The sequence below is a fragment of the Triticum urartu genome, chromosome 1, assembly GCF_003073215.2.
Source record: "Triticum urartu cultivar G1812 chromosome 1, Tu2.1, whole genome shotgun sequence".
NCBI classification, from domain to species: Eukaryota; Viridiplantae; Streptophyta; class Magnoliopsida; order Poales; family Poaceae; genus Triticum; species Triticum urartu.
In genome coordinates, this window is record NC_053022.1 from 574,787,598 (window position 1) to 574,802,791 (window position 15,194).

The 15,194-nt window shown below is 47.1% G+C and overlaps 2 protein-coding genes across 3 annotated transcripts; one reads left to right on the plus strand and one right to left on the minus strand.

Annotated features, from left to right (window-relative positions):
- The first annotated feature begins 1,302 nt into the window (after positions 1-1,302).
- Positions 1,303-4,596, plus strand: LOC125532030. The gene is made up of 6 exons (XM_048696202.1): positions 1,303-1,599; positions 1,685-1,755; positions 2,342-2,447; positions 3,521-3,653; positions 3,768-3,896; positions 4,237-4,596. Exons 1-6 carry the CDS (start codon positions 1,535-1,537, stop codon positions 4,309-4,311), a joined length of 579 nt encoding a protein of 192 aa, XP_048552159.1. The 5' UTR covers positions 1,303-1,534; the 3' UTR covers positions 4,312-4,596.
- Positions 4,597-5,473: 877 nt separating this feature from the next.
- LOC125532010 (probable receptor-like protein kinase At2g42960) lies at positions 5,474-14,338 on the minus strand. 2 transcript variants are annotated; one of them, XM_048696194.1, is made up of 9 exons: positions 14,022-14,338; positions 12,084-12,768; positions 11,872-11,976; positions 10,333-10,455; positions 10,073-10,243; positions 9,776-9,905; positions 9,355-9,564; positions 9,182-9,259; positions 5,474-6,891 (listed from the first exon to the last, which is right to left on the minus strand). In XM_048696194.1, exons 2-9 carry the CDS (start codon positions 12,749-12,751, stop codon positions 5,740-5,742), a joined length of 2,637 nt encoding a protein of 878 aa, XP_048552151.1. In that variant the 5' UTR covers positions 12,752-12,768; positions 14,022-14,338; the 3' UTR covers positions 5,474-5,739. The 2 variants fall into 2 exon arrangements, with proteins under 2 accessions (XP_048552151.1, XP_048552148.1); XM_048696191.1 differs by lacking the exon at positions 5,474-6,891 and having other exon boundaries at positions 8,811-9,259; positions 14,026-14,329.
- Positions 14,339-15,194: the final 856 nt, after the last annotated feature.

Genomic DNA, 15,194 nt, shown 5'->3' on the forward strand with positions numbered 1-15,194 from the left:
CTCTAGCAATTTCATGTGTTTTTCCCCAATATATTTCTAACATGATTGCTGAGTAACACGCTCTGTACGAACCTTCTCTAAATTTGAAACTTTCAGATACTATCACAATATGTGTGGTGTGCTTGCAAGGCATATTCAAATTTCAGATTATCTCTTCTCTTCCAATGAAAATAGATGTGTTGACTTTTGCAATCTCATATCTAAAATATGAGCATCAAACTTTCAATGAACTTCGTCTTCTCGTATGGAATTTGCCCATCACGATGGATCATGCGGCAACCTTCCACACCACTCTGTAAAACGACTAAAACTCTCCTCTACCGGTTTAACTTCTCGCAAATGAGGAGCTTGGTAGCATCGTTTTCACGGACGATGTAGTACATCAATAGGAAAAATCATTTTTGTGTACAATGCTGGCTTCACAGCGAATCAAATCTGGTAAATTGGGGTAATTAATGCCCCAGACGGTGACCTGCCATTGTTGCCAAAAATAAAACACCAACCACTTATGTGGTACTACGACGGGAAACTCGGCCATGACCTTCCTACCTTTTTGTATGGTGTCCGAGCATGGATCCATATAGAGTAACCCAGAAAAAATATGTGCACGAATCTTAAATTGGAATCAACGGCCAAAAATCAACTGAGCCAGAAGTAATTTTCAGGCAACTTACATATAGCTAAAGTGAGAAAGAAAATAGTCTTAGAACTAAGTATCTTTATTTCAAGAAGAAAACCATCGGACATCTCGGCTTCAGGAAATACCACCAAATGATCTCCCCGCCGCATCAAAGTACCATTCGTTTCCTCCTTTTTGTCCATCTCCACTATTCAAACTCTGCGCATAAGTCTAAAATGTTGAAAGTCAAAATCAATCAAGAAGCAGAAACGTCAAAACCACCCGCAAAGCCAACCAACCACGGGCTAATCAATAAATTGCCCACGCCATCATAATACCATGCCTGCATCTACAAGCGATTTTTGAACAACTCTAATCATCGCACCGAAGGGGATTGAACCTCATGGATTCGACTACTCCATTGTGTTGTATCCAATGCTCTCTAGATATGCACCCGATGATACCCGATTCAAGAAGAAGAGGAGATGAAGAAGAAGAGAAAATAAAAAAGATGGAGGTCGCCGATCATACGGAACATCTAAGCTTGCCACTTGGATAAAGTGGCCGCGTTCCAAATGTGTTGGGAACAATAACATTTTAGTATCTTTACTTAGCGAGCCAAAAGTCCACCGGGAAAAGACCGTCCTGCCCCCGGGGGCCCAAAATATCAAAAGGGGGAGAGATTTCCCTGGCCGGTGGCGCACACACGAAGCCTGGCCATTTCCATTTCTACCCCCCTCGCGCCCACCACGACGGCGAGCCGACCACGTTCCCCTCCGCCGCCGCCGCCGCCCTGACCGCCCGCCGCTCCTACGCCGTGTCCCGGCCCGCAGGCCGTCCTCTCCTCCTCCTCCTCGTTCCCCCGGTTCGCCCACCTACCAACCCGGGCCCCGATCCGCGCGGAGGGGGGAGGAAATGGCGGTGGTCCTCGCGTGGCTCAACGCCAGGGTCGTCGACCCCCTGCTGCAGGTCATCCAGAGGTGAGGCCCCAGGCGCCCGGCTCTAGTTTCTTTTTCATCTGATCGCCGGTTTCATCGCTTCTGCTTTGGTGGTTGGCCGGTGCAGGGGCGCGGAGCCGAAGCAGCTGGCCTTCTCCGCCGCGCTCGGCGTCACCATCGGGGTCTTCCCCATCTGCGGTACGTACGTGGTTGCTGCTGAATCCCCTACCTCTCGTCGACCAAAATTTATCTGCGGTTAGCCGGGTCCAGATTCGATTGCCCCATACGCATGGCGTGTCGGCGCAGCAATACAGTACAGTACAATAGGATCCGATGTGTGCGTGTGCGTGTGCGGCCATAGTTGAGGAGAGCACGGCTCAGTTCCTGGGAAACACACGGCTGCACGCCACCATGCTGCCATGAGCCGTTCATTTACATCTCCAGGACTCCAAGCGATGGCTCTCCATTCAGATGTACTCGGTGTTTTGGCTCTTGTGGTCTCATAACTGAATTGTGCGCGTCCTGTCTCCCTACCTTGTTGCCGTCAACATAGTTGGGTTTAAGATTTTACAGAGCTGAAATGTCACACAGAAAACACCTGACAAATTACATCTAGTGGCTTAGGAAGACCCTCTTCCAAGTTGTTGAGGTTCAGCGTTAGTCTGATGGCGCTGGTGTGCCGTGCGCCGTGCAGTTATTGTAGGTGTTTTAATGGTATTGCTAATATTTCCTTACTAGTTTTTCTTAAAGCAACTTGATGTAACCTGACCCTTCATGATTGCAGGGACCACTGTTATTATCGGTGGACTTGCTGTGGCCATGTTGGGAGCTCGTTGCAATGCCGTTACTGTCATGGTTCTCAATTTAGCTGCTACTCCTCTTGAGCTAAGGTAACACACGCACTCAGTATTAAACACAATAAATCAAATTCCATTTTCTGGATTCTTTTATAAGAATAGTTGCTGCTTCTATGTCAAACTTTATATCTAGAAATAGTTGTCAGTTCCGAGTCGATCTTCATTTGTTGATTCCATACCAAGCTTTATGTATAGGAATAGTTGTTTGTCCACTGCCCTGCCAAAAGATACAGACTTAAGCTCTGTACCACTAAACTATGCTGTTTCACTTAAATACCACTCAAACTTTGTTCTGTCATTTTCATCCACTTAAGGCCAATTTTTTGTTCTCTGTGCTATCATTTACCCTTTTTGAAAACAAATCGCATTCAATTACCTTATATATAAAAGTGATGGTGTACAAGACTCCACATAGCTCAAGCTGTGCTCACAAGTCATAACAGGGCAAATTCTTCTGCTCATAAGTCTCAGGTTCCTTGTTCATAGGACTTACTTTTATTATAAGTAACATGCATTAGAGTGCTGATATCCCAAATCCGCTTTGTCTATTATGCTACTTGAAAAAAAGTGGCTGGTGTTAATGCATATGCTGTCACTAGTTGCCAGGTATGATGGTCTTGTAAAAACAGATATCCTTTTCATGACTTGTTTAATGCTGAACAAAGATCTTCAGTAGACTAATGTATTTCCTTAGTTTGGCTTTACAGTTGCATTGTGATAGACGTTTCAATCTAAATGATTATATATAATTGGGGGTAAATATCATGCCAAAATGGGCTATTTTGTAAGGAAACAGTGGGAGGCCCTGCTCTATATCTCCAGGGACTTGTTTCTTTTTTAGCAGGGTTTGATCTTTGAAATTTTGCACGGCATACAACTTGCACCCTCCTCTGTTAATATTTATTTAAAAATTTGGAAAGTTTGTTCCGAACGGTCACTGATTTGTTGCATTTTCACTCCCGTTGTAGCTAGTGCAGCAATTTTAAGCTATGAGCAATCATGTTTTAATTTATTTAGAGCTACCAATGAACTTTCATTTCACCGGATCCTCCCTATCTTGTTTCAATGCATTTGGCAGTGTCGTTTCCTGATTATGTTTTCCTCAGCTTGATCATTCCTTTCTTACGTTTGGGAGAAATAGTCACGGGCGGTGAGCACTTCCCCTTGACATCTGATGCATTCAAGATGGTCCTCACAGGCCACGCCTCAAAGGACGTGCTACTCAGCATTTTTCACGCGGTTAGTAAAATTGCTTCGGCCATCAAGTTTATCTCATCCATAAGAAATGAGCATTGTGTCGTCTTGTTCTCTGAAAACAGTACCATGACTGTTGCCGTTGTTGAATGAATACAGATTCTTGGCTGGATGGTTGCTGCACCGTTTGTGATGGCTGGGCTGTACACCTTGTCCGTCCCTTGTTTCAAGTACCTGGTCGGCAGGTTTGGCGTCATCCCTTCGAGCCCCAGGACGCCGATGAAAGCGGTATAATGTAGCTGTTTCCCCCTAAAGCAACTTTATTACGTTTCTGAAGCCGTGTGCGTGAATTCCTTATATTGCCCGATTGAGATGGCCCGGCCATCCTAACTTCTGAACTCCGGCGCATAAATAGGCTTGCAGAGGCATATACTCGTTGAGCTGAGGTGGTGTAATTCTCAATATATTTTTAAGTTGTAGCAAATCTTTCCCTTTTTTTCTTCTTCTTACGAACAAGTGTGCGACCCGATTCACCTGTTTCAAAACTGATGATATTTATTCATTCATTACTTTGGAAACTATGGCCTGTTCATTCCGTTTGAGACATGTTTCTGTTTATCTCTCCTAGGTTTTGCTTTGCCCAAATGAATCCGAATCCGAATCCGAAAATGGGGCAGTACCATTGCTCGTCCACGCCGACTGATCTTGTGGTGCGTGTCATCTGGACATCATCAGCCATTCTCACCTGCATTTGTGTCTCATGGCACCATGTTATGTAAACTGTGGGCATGTTGTGTTGTCTTCTTATCTGATTGTATTGTGTTAACTGCTGTTATGTGCTCCCGTTAGGGGCTGCTCGCGTATTCTCGCGTAGCTGTAGGCTGATATGTGTGTATATATAAAGGTAACGAGTGTTGTGTATGATGCTATCTCTAATACGTACGATACAGCAACATGGAACATCTGCAATGCACAGGAGTTTGGACGAGCCTGACTTGCGTCTCTGAAGCTGTTCCATGTTGCACGCTATTCTGGAGCAATAACCACGCCATGACTACATTGCGCATTCTGGAGCAACAACCATGCTTTGAGAGCTCGTGCTTCGTCGATCGGTCGGTTCTTCGAAAACATGTAAATCCTCTGAGCAACTCGCCGTTAAGAAAGTCATTCTGCATAAGTATGTGAGATAGAATGCCATAGGAAGAAGATGGTGAACAGTGGTCAATTATAACACTAAAAATAATGGAGGCCTTCTGGGCCTTATGGACGGTTTGATCATGAGGCTAGATTCTCCTGCTCCCATATCATGAGCAACAGTTTTAAGCCTTTTTAGAGATTTCAATATGGATTACATATGGAGCAAAATGAGTAAATCTACACTCTAAAATATTGTCTATATACATCCATATGTAGTCCATAATGAAATCTACACTCTAAAATATGTCTATATACTACATATTGCTTTCATTTCACATGAAGATTGTTTCTCAAACTCTCCTGCAAAGTAATTCCATGATGGAAATCATTTAACTTTTATCACCTCCAACTTCTCATTGTGCAGTAAACTTGCACTAAAGCAAGAAAGAACAAATAATTTGGCCACCAATTACAGAGCCCAAATGCAAAACCTCATTTGAACATGCTGCAGCAAACTTGCTCCAAGAGCTTTTCTTCAGCTGCCTCTTCTCACTTTGTCAGCAAAGGGCATTAGGAGTGGGTGGGTGCAACAAAAATCATCTATTCCATAGCACATATTGATCTGAAATATATATAGCAACATGGACATACATACAAGACTAGTGTTGGTTTACTTGTTGATCCAAAATCATGTAGTCCGATCGCCGACCAACAACACACGATCCCCATATCAAACACACGACCATCAGTCGATTCATACCAATAAGGTATTAATTTGTGCATCAAGAAGCGCTAGTTTTTTGAACAGATAGTGGCTACGACGACATTACGCATTCGAAACATAACTGAAGAAATAGCTATGAGGAGGGGAGGGGAGAGTCTCTATTGCTACCAGTACCAAGTACCAACAGATATCTTGATACAGCTTATGCGCTAAGAGCATGTATGCCTGTCGACACATATATAATAGGGTTCAGGAACCATGTTCGATCGATCACCAGTAGTCGCCGCACGAGCACTTGCCCTCCTTGAAATGGTGGAACCGCTTGTTGTCCCTCACGATGAGCTCCCGCCCCACGATCCTCGACATGATCTTGATGGCGTTGTGGCAGTCCCCGCAGATCCTGAGGTTCTTGATGATGCGCAGCGGGGTCCTGGCCGGGGTGCTGATCAGGCCGTAGGCGATGGCCAGCCGCTCGCTGTGGTACAGCAGCGCCTGCTCCTTGGCCTCCTGGTCAATGTCGTGGAGCACGTACCTCGTGTCGGGGACGTAGCGCTGCTCGTTCACCACCTTCTTCTCGATCTTGGGCGGCAGCCTGTACTCCCCCAGCTTGTTCCTCCCGTCGAGCATGTTGATCCCGAGCCGCCGCTTCGGGGGAGGGGTCGGGAGCTTCTTGGGGTTGGCCTTGGAGGGGTCGAGCGAGACCAGCAGCTCCTCCGCCCGGTCCTCGAGGTCAATGTCGCCGTTCATGCGCGCCAGGTTCAGGAGCGACTCCCAGATCATGGCATTGGGCTCGAAAGGCAGCTTCTCGATGTACTCCACGGCCTCGTTGAGGTGCCCCGACTTGCCCAGCACCTCGATGATCCCGACGTAGTGCTCCATGCCGGGCTCGATGCCGTGGTCCCGGGACATGGCGTCGAAGTAGAGGAAGGCCTCCTCGATGGCCTCCGAGTTGGCGCATGCGTCGAGCACGAGCACGAAGGTGCGGGCGGTGGGCGCCATGCCGCACCGCTTCATCTCCTCGAAGAGCTGCAGCGCGGCGTCCCCGAGCCCGTTGCCGGCGTAGCCCTCGATCATGAGGTGCCAGGAGGCCATGTCCCGGTCAGGCATGTGGTCGAACGTCCTGCGGGCGTGCGTCATGTTGCCGCACCGGCCGTACATCTCAAGGAACCGGTTGTTGACCTGGAGGTCAGCCCGGAAGGGCGACCGGAGCAGGTAGTCGTGCACCTTGCGGAGCTCCTCGAGAAGCTTCGGGGTGGAGCAGGCGCCGGCGAGCTCGTAGAAGGACGCGGCGTCGGCGCGCGCCCCCTTCTCGAGCAGCTCCACCGCCTCCTTGGCCCGCCCCTCCCTGCACAGCGCGATCAGCTTCTCCGGCCCCGCCGCGGGCTCGGGCGCTGGCGGTGGCCCCTGCTGATGCTGATGCTGCTGCTGGAGGTAACTGCTCTTCGGCGGGGGAGGACCCTGCTGCTGCTGCCGCTGCGGGGACGGGGCGGGAGGCGGCGGCCCGTAGCCGTGGCGCGGCGGGGGAGGGGGAGGCCCCTGCCGCTGCTGCTGCTGCTGCTGCTGCTGCGGGTAGTGATTGCTCCACGGCGGGATAGGATCCAGCTGCTGCTGGGACGGGGGCGGGGCCGGAGGAGGCGGCCCATAGCCGTGGCGCGGCGGGTAGTCGTTCCTCGGCGGGGGCGGAGGAGGCCCCTGCCGCTGCGGCGGGTAGTCGTTCCGCAGCGGGGGAGGAGGCGGCTGCTGGTAGTAGTTGTTGGGCGGCGGGGGAGGCGGGTGGCCCTGCGGTGACCACTGGGGAGGAGGGGATCCGGGGGGAGGCGGGCCCCAGTGCTGCTGCGGTGGGTGGTGGTGGCCCTGGCTGGGGACGGCGGCGGCGGCGGAGGGGTGGTAGGCGTGGGACGAGGAGATGGCGCGGGCGGGGGTGAGGAGGTGGAGGAGCGAGCGGGACCTGGAGGAGGCGAACGCGACGGAGCGCAGCGGCCCGGCGGCCCGGTGGATGGCGGCGGCGGCGGCGGCGGCGGCGGCCATGGCGGAGGCGAGGGGCGGAGAATGGGGATTCTGGTGGGGGAGAAACCGTACGGGGTTTATGCGAGCCCGGACGGATGAGATATTTCCGGGCTCGCAAATGGGCCGTGCGTTTGCGTGAGCCTCATTGGGCCTGTACCGCCGTCTCAGCGCGTGACTGCAAGGCTTTACTCCCCTCAACAAAGTGTTTTTCTTTCTCTCAAAACAAATAACAAATTCTTTTTCTTTCTAAAATTTAGATTTATTTTTTTCCTAAAAATTTCTTTTTTTGCATAACTCCACATGATCATTTTTTAGGATAACTCCACTTCAGGTCATTAAAAATTGCATGAACACCATACTAAGTACTAGTAGTATTTAGAAAGTTTATGAACAATAAGTTCCAAAAAAATAGAAAAATCTGAATTTTTGTGTGGCAAACTTTAAAGAATGTTTGGAGTGCATGCAAAAAATTCATCACAAGATCACATCGGTGCAAGGCGTAGTAAAGAAAACAAAATCGATACTCTGAAGATGTTACTTTCAAACGCATTTTGGAGCTCTGGTTTTGTTATTTTTGCCACGACTTGCTTGCTCCAATGTGATTTCGTGATGTTTGCATGCACTTCAAACATTTCTTAAAGATTGTGAAAAAAAAGAATTTTTTTTTTCTATTTTGCTGTTCATGGCAGGAGCATTTGAGCTCGAGATAAGAAGAATTCTTTCAAAGTGTATTATTTTATACAAATGTCAACAACAAAAAATTATCTTCAGCCAAGTCTATAGGAAACACTACTCAATATTTAATGTTGCAAAAAAGTGGGGAAGTATATTTGATGATGAATCTAACAATACAAACCCGGTATTGTGGAAGTTGGTATTATTTTCTACAAATTTGGAGACCTCAATACGAAAAAAAAACATTTTCTTTAGGTTTCAAAGAATTCTGAAAAAAACACATACATATGGATATATTTTACTTGTCTGCAAGGTTTCATGGCATTTATATACGAGCTATGCAAAAATAACAAAAATCACGTATTTCTAGCATATGTATTATTCACTATAAAAGTGAATGTTTTTTTTTACAAATCAGATCAGAACATATTTCATGATGAATTTTACACACATCTAGCATGCATCTATAAGTATTTATACACCCTTTGTTCCTAGATACAAGATGTACTTCTTGCATTTAGAAACAGAAACAATATTTATTTTCAGATTTTTAAAAACTTAAAACAGTTATTATTATTTTGAGTTTTTGGAAATTTCAGGCTCCATGAAGCCTGAGAGCAAAAAATCCACTTGCGAATATATGAAGCATAGTGGAAAAATGAAGCGAAAAAGGATGTTCAATAATACAATCTTAATACCCTAAAAATCTTAATAGGTTTATTTATTGTTCAAAGAGATACCCTAGACAAAGAAAACAGAAAAGAAACGAGGAAACAATCTGTACAGGGTGCCGAAAGGAAGCTAGAACAAAGGTCTCAGTCTCAGGGGATGATGATCACGCATGATCAATCAGCACTGCTCTTTCTCTACCGCCTACAATGCAAAATGAAGCGCAATGCAATGTCCTACAGGAAATGCTCATGCTATCTCTACTACCCTCGGCCGGAGCCGAGTTCTCGGGGACGCCCTCGTTCGTCGACGCCGATCTTCATGGCTGGAACCTCGCCGAGGGCCCCGAGTCGCCGCTCACCTCGAACTCGCTCGAGCTCGCCTTGGACTCGGCGTCTGCGTTGCCACCGGCATGGCCGCCCCTCCGGCTCCTCCGATCCTTCATTATAAGATCAGAACAAAACATTCAGGTATATGGTCGGGAAATGGTAGAAAATGGCATTGAGAGAGGAGCAGTGGGTAAGGTGGTGTAACCTCCCGTGATGGGACATCCTCTGCCTCAAGCATCCGGACTACATGGCCCATAGTGGGTCTCTTCTCGGAATCCGGGTCGACGCACCTCAGCGCCACTAGGAGGGCGCGCTTGAGAGCACGGATGGTCGGCTTTACCTCCATGTCGCAGTCCACCACCTCGTCGGCTCTCTTTGTGCCGACCATCATTTTGAGCCACTCCACCAGATGCACCTGCACGGCATTCATGTCATAGTTTGATCAACACATACATTCCCAGCGGCCAACAGGTAACACAACAGAAAAAATTTAGTTGCCAAGTAACAGAAATGGGACTAGGTTTAAATGATGTTTATTTTGCTGTTGAAACAAAATGGGCACTCGAATAGTATGGGCTACTACTGAGCAAGCATGATACACTTGAGATAGTAGAATATATGCTCACCTCATTGGCCGGCCGACCATAGTCGACAGGATCCCTCCCAGTCACTGCTTCCAGTAGCAGCACGCCGAAACTGTAGACATCGCTCTTCTCGTTTAACAGACCTGTGTTGGCATATTCAGGAGCAACATACCTGAAACGACGGCAGCATAAAAGTTCAGTGCTCCTACAAAGCTAACTGCTTTTATTGACGAAGAACAAAATCTTCTAACATTTAAAATCTCCTGCTGTATGTGAATATCAAACATTTCCATGACTACAGCCAGGTAATTATAAATTACAAAAACAACAGTGGCATACCCGAAAGTTCCCATAACTCGAGTTGTGATATGGCTCTTCCCAGCACCCAACATCTTGGCCAATCCAAAATCAGAAAGCTTCCCATTGAAATCCTCATCAATTAGGATATTGCTTGATTTGATATCACGGTGCACAACCTTTGGCTCTATGGCTTCATGTAGATAAGCAAGCCTGCATATCATTTAGTTTGATATAATGTCTTGCCCAACTAAAAGTGTGCATAATGAAATGTGCAAAGAGATGAATGACTTGATTCTTACGCTTTAGCAATTCCAAGAATGATTTTCATTCGAGCTTCCCAGGTAAGAACACCATGCTGCCGCATGGCGCCGTGAATCCACTGCTCTAAGTTTCCGTTGTTCACATACTCATACACAAGCATCCTGGAGCAAAAGTAAGTTTAACAAAGGGATGGAAGATGAAATAAGTCACAGACAATATGCTGCACACAAAGCAGGTAGATTTCCACAACGTACATTCACCATGAAAATTTAAACACACAGAGCTGAATCTTCATGGAGGAAACATAACAAACACTGTTCTCATAGAAACCGCAAACTGCTGATGTACTACAGAATATCTTATATTATATCATATATGTACTGAAATAGGAAACTAGAACAGAGCATGACACTGGTATGTTCAATTTATCATGAAGTGGAAAACAAAAATATATTGCTGTCAATGATACCGACATGAAACAATTCTCAGATCCCTACCATAAATATGTCGGATGTTTGTCAAAGGGAGACTGTAAATTGTAAGATGTCAGAAAAAAGATGATTTTCCTGTTTCTGTAGCCAGATAGTCTAATACGAAGTACATATTAAATAAACGAAAAAAATAGCGAACCATATCCAAGTTGTAGAGAACCAAAACCTGGGTGGCGGGGATGTACACCCGCACCTTTCCACCAACTTAGCTAAGCACGCTGCCTAATATGTTCTCAAATAACTACTGGAATATTAAAAAATTAACACATGTGTACATTGTATTAGCTGATTAAATTTCACATGCTTGAAGAAGACATCACTGACCATTAGAGGATTGATAATTAGATTATCTAAAAGCACCTCTGTTTCTGCAAGAAATTTCCTATAATGATGGCGATTTAACCAGCACTGGTTCTACCAAGCTAGCCGTGACAACTTAGGCGAATAGTAGCAGACTGAATTGTAATTAAAGATCCATTTGGTGCCACAGTTTGCCAACCTAGTACTGTGGAGGAAATGCTTGATTCTGATGACACGTGTCCAGGCCTATTACAGAGAGCAACCGTCTCGGCCAATAAGCCGTTCATGTTACCAATTCATCTCTATCTATCTACAGTCTTCCAAGCATGCCACCATTGATCTTTAATAGTTTTGATATGCTTGGGCCATTTAAACACTTGTAAAGTTATGACAGGACTCTTCTTATCAGTTTTTTTTTTTTTAGAGCACAATATTCCCCCAAGTTCAACGATGTTGACTGGAAAAGGTTTTACAACATGCCCTCACACTAACTCTGTTAAGAGGGGCAGCTGTGACTGTTCCATTATGGTGTTTGTAAGCAGGACAGCAGAGAGTATTGTAGCGCTGACGAACAAGAAATTGAATCAAGCTACAAATGTTTGACAGTTCCACGAAGAAAAAAAATGTTTGAAATGATATATACTTCATATTTTGTGGTGAAGAATTAATGACTGATCGACTCTAGTGTGCAAGTGAACATAAATCAGTAGCCATTTGATGTAAACAAATATTACTGCACAAATGAAACTAGCCATCCATTGTTGCAGGTGAACGAAAATAGCTAACCTGTGGATTCCTTCAACACAATATCCCAACAGACGGACCAAATTTTTATGCCTGACATGGCCAATAGCCTCAACTTCAACCCTGAACTCCTTTTCTGCCTGCCCCCTGCAGTGCCATATGAAAACACAATCAGTATGGTGACATCACACAGAACAAGTTTTTGTAAAGAAAATGTGACCCTCAAGGACCAAATCTAATCCAGAGTTCCTTACATGTTATTCAGTAGCTTTTTTATTGCTACATCAGTCCCATTTATGAGTCGACCACGGTAAACCACCCCATATCCACCCTCTCCAATGATGTTCTCCTTAGAAAAACGATTCGTCGAATGCTCCAAATCCCTCAGAGTGAACCAATGGCCCCAACCCAAGTGCGAAAATTCCGGGAGACCAACAAGAGGAGATGCGGAGACGGTCGCATACTGAGAATATTGCCTCCTAGCGTTGCCTGAGCTGCCTTCATCGCCAGAGTAAGCACTACCAGCCCTATCGCATTGGTAGGCCGAGCTGCACTGGCTCAAATTATCAGCATCACTCGACTTTGTCCTGACCAAGTGTCCCAGCATTTTCCCGGAATCTTTGTCATGAGGCTTCTCCTGCACCGTCAACGTGTGGCTTTCTTGCACTTGGTAGTTCTCAACAACAGGATGTTGGCGCACTTCATCCACTGCAATCTCCTTAGATACATCGGGGATTTGAGATACTGGGATCTTATCAGCAGACTTCTTCGGCTTCCTCCGGTAAATGGACCAGAAGCACATGAAACCCAGTATACAGAAGATTACCACCCAGATGCTGATGCCAATCACTATCCACAGCCTCAGGCCAAACGGTGGCGTCTTGGATGACAGCTCTGCACGTAGGCTTTCGGCTGTTACCATCTCTGTTTTGGAGCAGCCTGCACACCAGGATCAGTAATGCAGTGTTAGCCTAGCATCCACTCAACCGGAAGAAATATAATACCATTAACCAAGGTGGCAATTCATTGAACACAGCAAGCAAACTGAGGCTAATATGACAAAATTGCATACACTTCATTAAACAGAACAGAGAAGATAAGCTGGGATTAATATGAGAACATGGCATACACTTCATTGAACACAGCAAGCAAGACAAGCTGAGATTAATATGAGAACATCGCATACACTTCATTGAACACAGTAAGAAAGACAAAAGGAGATTAATATCAGAACATGGCAATACACTTCATTGAACACAGCAAGAAAGACAAGCTGAGATTAATATCAGAACATGACATACACTTCATTGAACACAGTAAGAAAGACAAAAGGAGATTAATACGAGAACATTACATGGCAATACACTTGATTGAACAAAGCAAGAAAGACAACTTAAGATTAATATCAGAACATGGCAACATACTTCATTGAATAGAGCAAGGAAAACGAGCTGGGATTAATACCAGAAGGTGCCATAAACTTCATTGGAGTTGGGATGAAAAGGTGCATTACGTTGGAAGCATACTACTTATCTGAATGAGGACAACATAAATACAGCACTAATAAGAACAGAAAGCAGGTGTGTCCACTGAAGTTTATGGCAGTCATTATTCACCACAAATATCAAAAGGGGAGGGAGAAATGGGAAGGAAGAACATGAGGCGCAATTTCCATGTGAGGCGAATTAATTAGAGGAGCAAGCAAAGCATTGATGAGGAATCGTCTGTTCCTCGACGACTACCTGCCCCTTCCCAAGATGAACACTACTAGCAGACACAGCGCCAACATTTACAACTAACTGTGAACTCCTGGAAGCTCAAGGCCACAGCCAGATCAAGAACCTGGGGAGTGGGAGCGAATGGGGCAAGAACCGGCAAGAACGAAGCGAATCGCGCATATCCCCGTCAAATCAAAGCTTTCCCCTTGGGCCTCCGTTGCAAAAGAAAAGATTCGGCGCTTTCTTCCTCGCTACCCGGGGAAAGAATCCAATCGAATCGAGCCAAATCAATCTCATAAGCCCTTCCGGACGCATTGGATCAAAGGTACCACTAGGATCCAGTAACCAAGAACCCACCAGCGCGCCATGGACGCCTACGGCGGCGCAGCTTCCGAGCAGAGGCCCCGCACCCAATGCGAACGGACCAGACGGGGAAGAGGGGAGAGAGCGATGAGGAGGAGACGGGGAGATCACCTACGGAGCGAGAAACCCCTGGCGGCCGCCTCAAGCTTCCTCTAGGGTTCTTTGAGCAGCAGCACCAACCAACCACCCCCGCTGTCGCTATCCGCGTCGCCTCACTCACTCGCTGCCTTACTGCCGCCGGCTCGAGCTGCTGCGGCGCCTCCGGCCGGCGACTAGCTCAGCTGCGCCGCGTCGGCGTGGAGGGGGAGGCGCATCAATGTGGGACGGATTGGGAGGGAGGGAGGGGGAGCAAGCGGCATTAAAGTTTGGGTCACTCGAGTGAGAGCGCAGAAGCGGAAGGAAACAGCTGTAAAAAGAATGGAGGGGAGAGGGGAGGAAATCCGCCGTTTTCCGCTTTGCTACGTGCACCCCGTGATGGCTTTGGGGGGGGGGGGGGGGGGGGGGGGGGGGGGGGGCGTGGGGCTGAGGTTGTTTGCGATGATGATTAGTGTAGCGTGTACTCGTAGCTTCATGATGATGCCAAAATTGTTTGTTGATGCTTCTTGTTTTGATGAGGGTGCGGCCAGGTGTGGAATTGACCGGATTATGCAACTAACCCGACTTTTTAGAAAAAGGGATAGGTGAGAGAGGATCAGGTGGGAGGTCGAAACCCTAGTCGCCGTCCCCGTCTGCTCCCCCTCTCGCCGTTGCCGGGCATGTTGTTGGGGGCAAAGCTCATGTGGACACGGTGGCGGGGAGGTCTGCTATGGGATGTCGAAGGAGGTGTGCTTGTGTGGCGGTGTTCGCCAAGCGGTGCTCGACGGGCGGTGTTGGTGATCCAGCACTGCGGTCTTCAATGGCGGTCCGACTTGGCTAGGTCATCGCAGAAGAGGGAGTCGGCGCGCGGTCCTGGACGAGGGCGAGCTCGACATCAGACCTAAACTTGTCATGCAACAGTATGGGTGAATTTCTTTTCTTCATGTTTTCTTTAGGAAGTCTTTGAGTTTGGTAGGGGACGGCAAGGCGGTGTTCTTGTCTCATTGCACAAATAATGTTCTTGCCGCTCTTTCCTTGTTTCGTTGGTGTGCTTGTCGTCGGGGGAGGGCGTGTGCAGCCGTGTCTTTGGCAAGTCTTGCCGGTTTAGGTTTCTGGTGGATTTGTCTAGATTCGGTCGGGCTTCATGGTCTTTGAGGTTGTCATCGTGAGAGGGCATGTGCTGCCGTGTCTTTGGCAAGTCCGGCCGGT

Excerpts from the sequence above, each read along its gene's own strand:
- LOC125532030 (XM_048696202.1), top strand. The coding sequence starts at position 1,535 with ATGGCGGTGGTCCTCGCGTGGCTCAACGCCAGGGTCGTCGACCCCCTG. Across the intron at positions 1,600-1,684 it reads CTGCTGCAGGTCATCCAGAG|GGGCGCGGAGCCGAAGCAGC; the intron begins GTGAGGCCCCAG and ends TGGCCGGTGCAG. Across the intron at positions 3,897-4,236 it reads CCAGGACGCCGATGAAAGCG|GTTTTGCTTTGCCCAAATGA; the intron begins GTATAATGTAGC and ends TATCTCTCCTAG.
- LOC125532010 (XM_048696194.1), bottom strand. The coding sequence starts at position 12,751 with ATGGTAACAGCCGAAAGCCTACGTGCAGAGCTGTCATCCAAGACGCCA. Across the intron at positions 9,906-10,072 it reads CGAGTTATGGGAACTTTCGG|GTATGTTGCTCCTGAATATG; the intron begins GTATGCCACTGT and ends CCGTCGTTTCAG. Across the intron at positions 9,260-9,354 it reads AGGATGTCCCATCACGGGAG|GATCGGAGGAGCCGGAGGGG; the intron begins GTTACACCACCT and ends CTTATAATGAAG.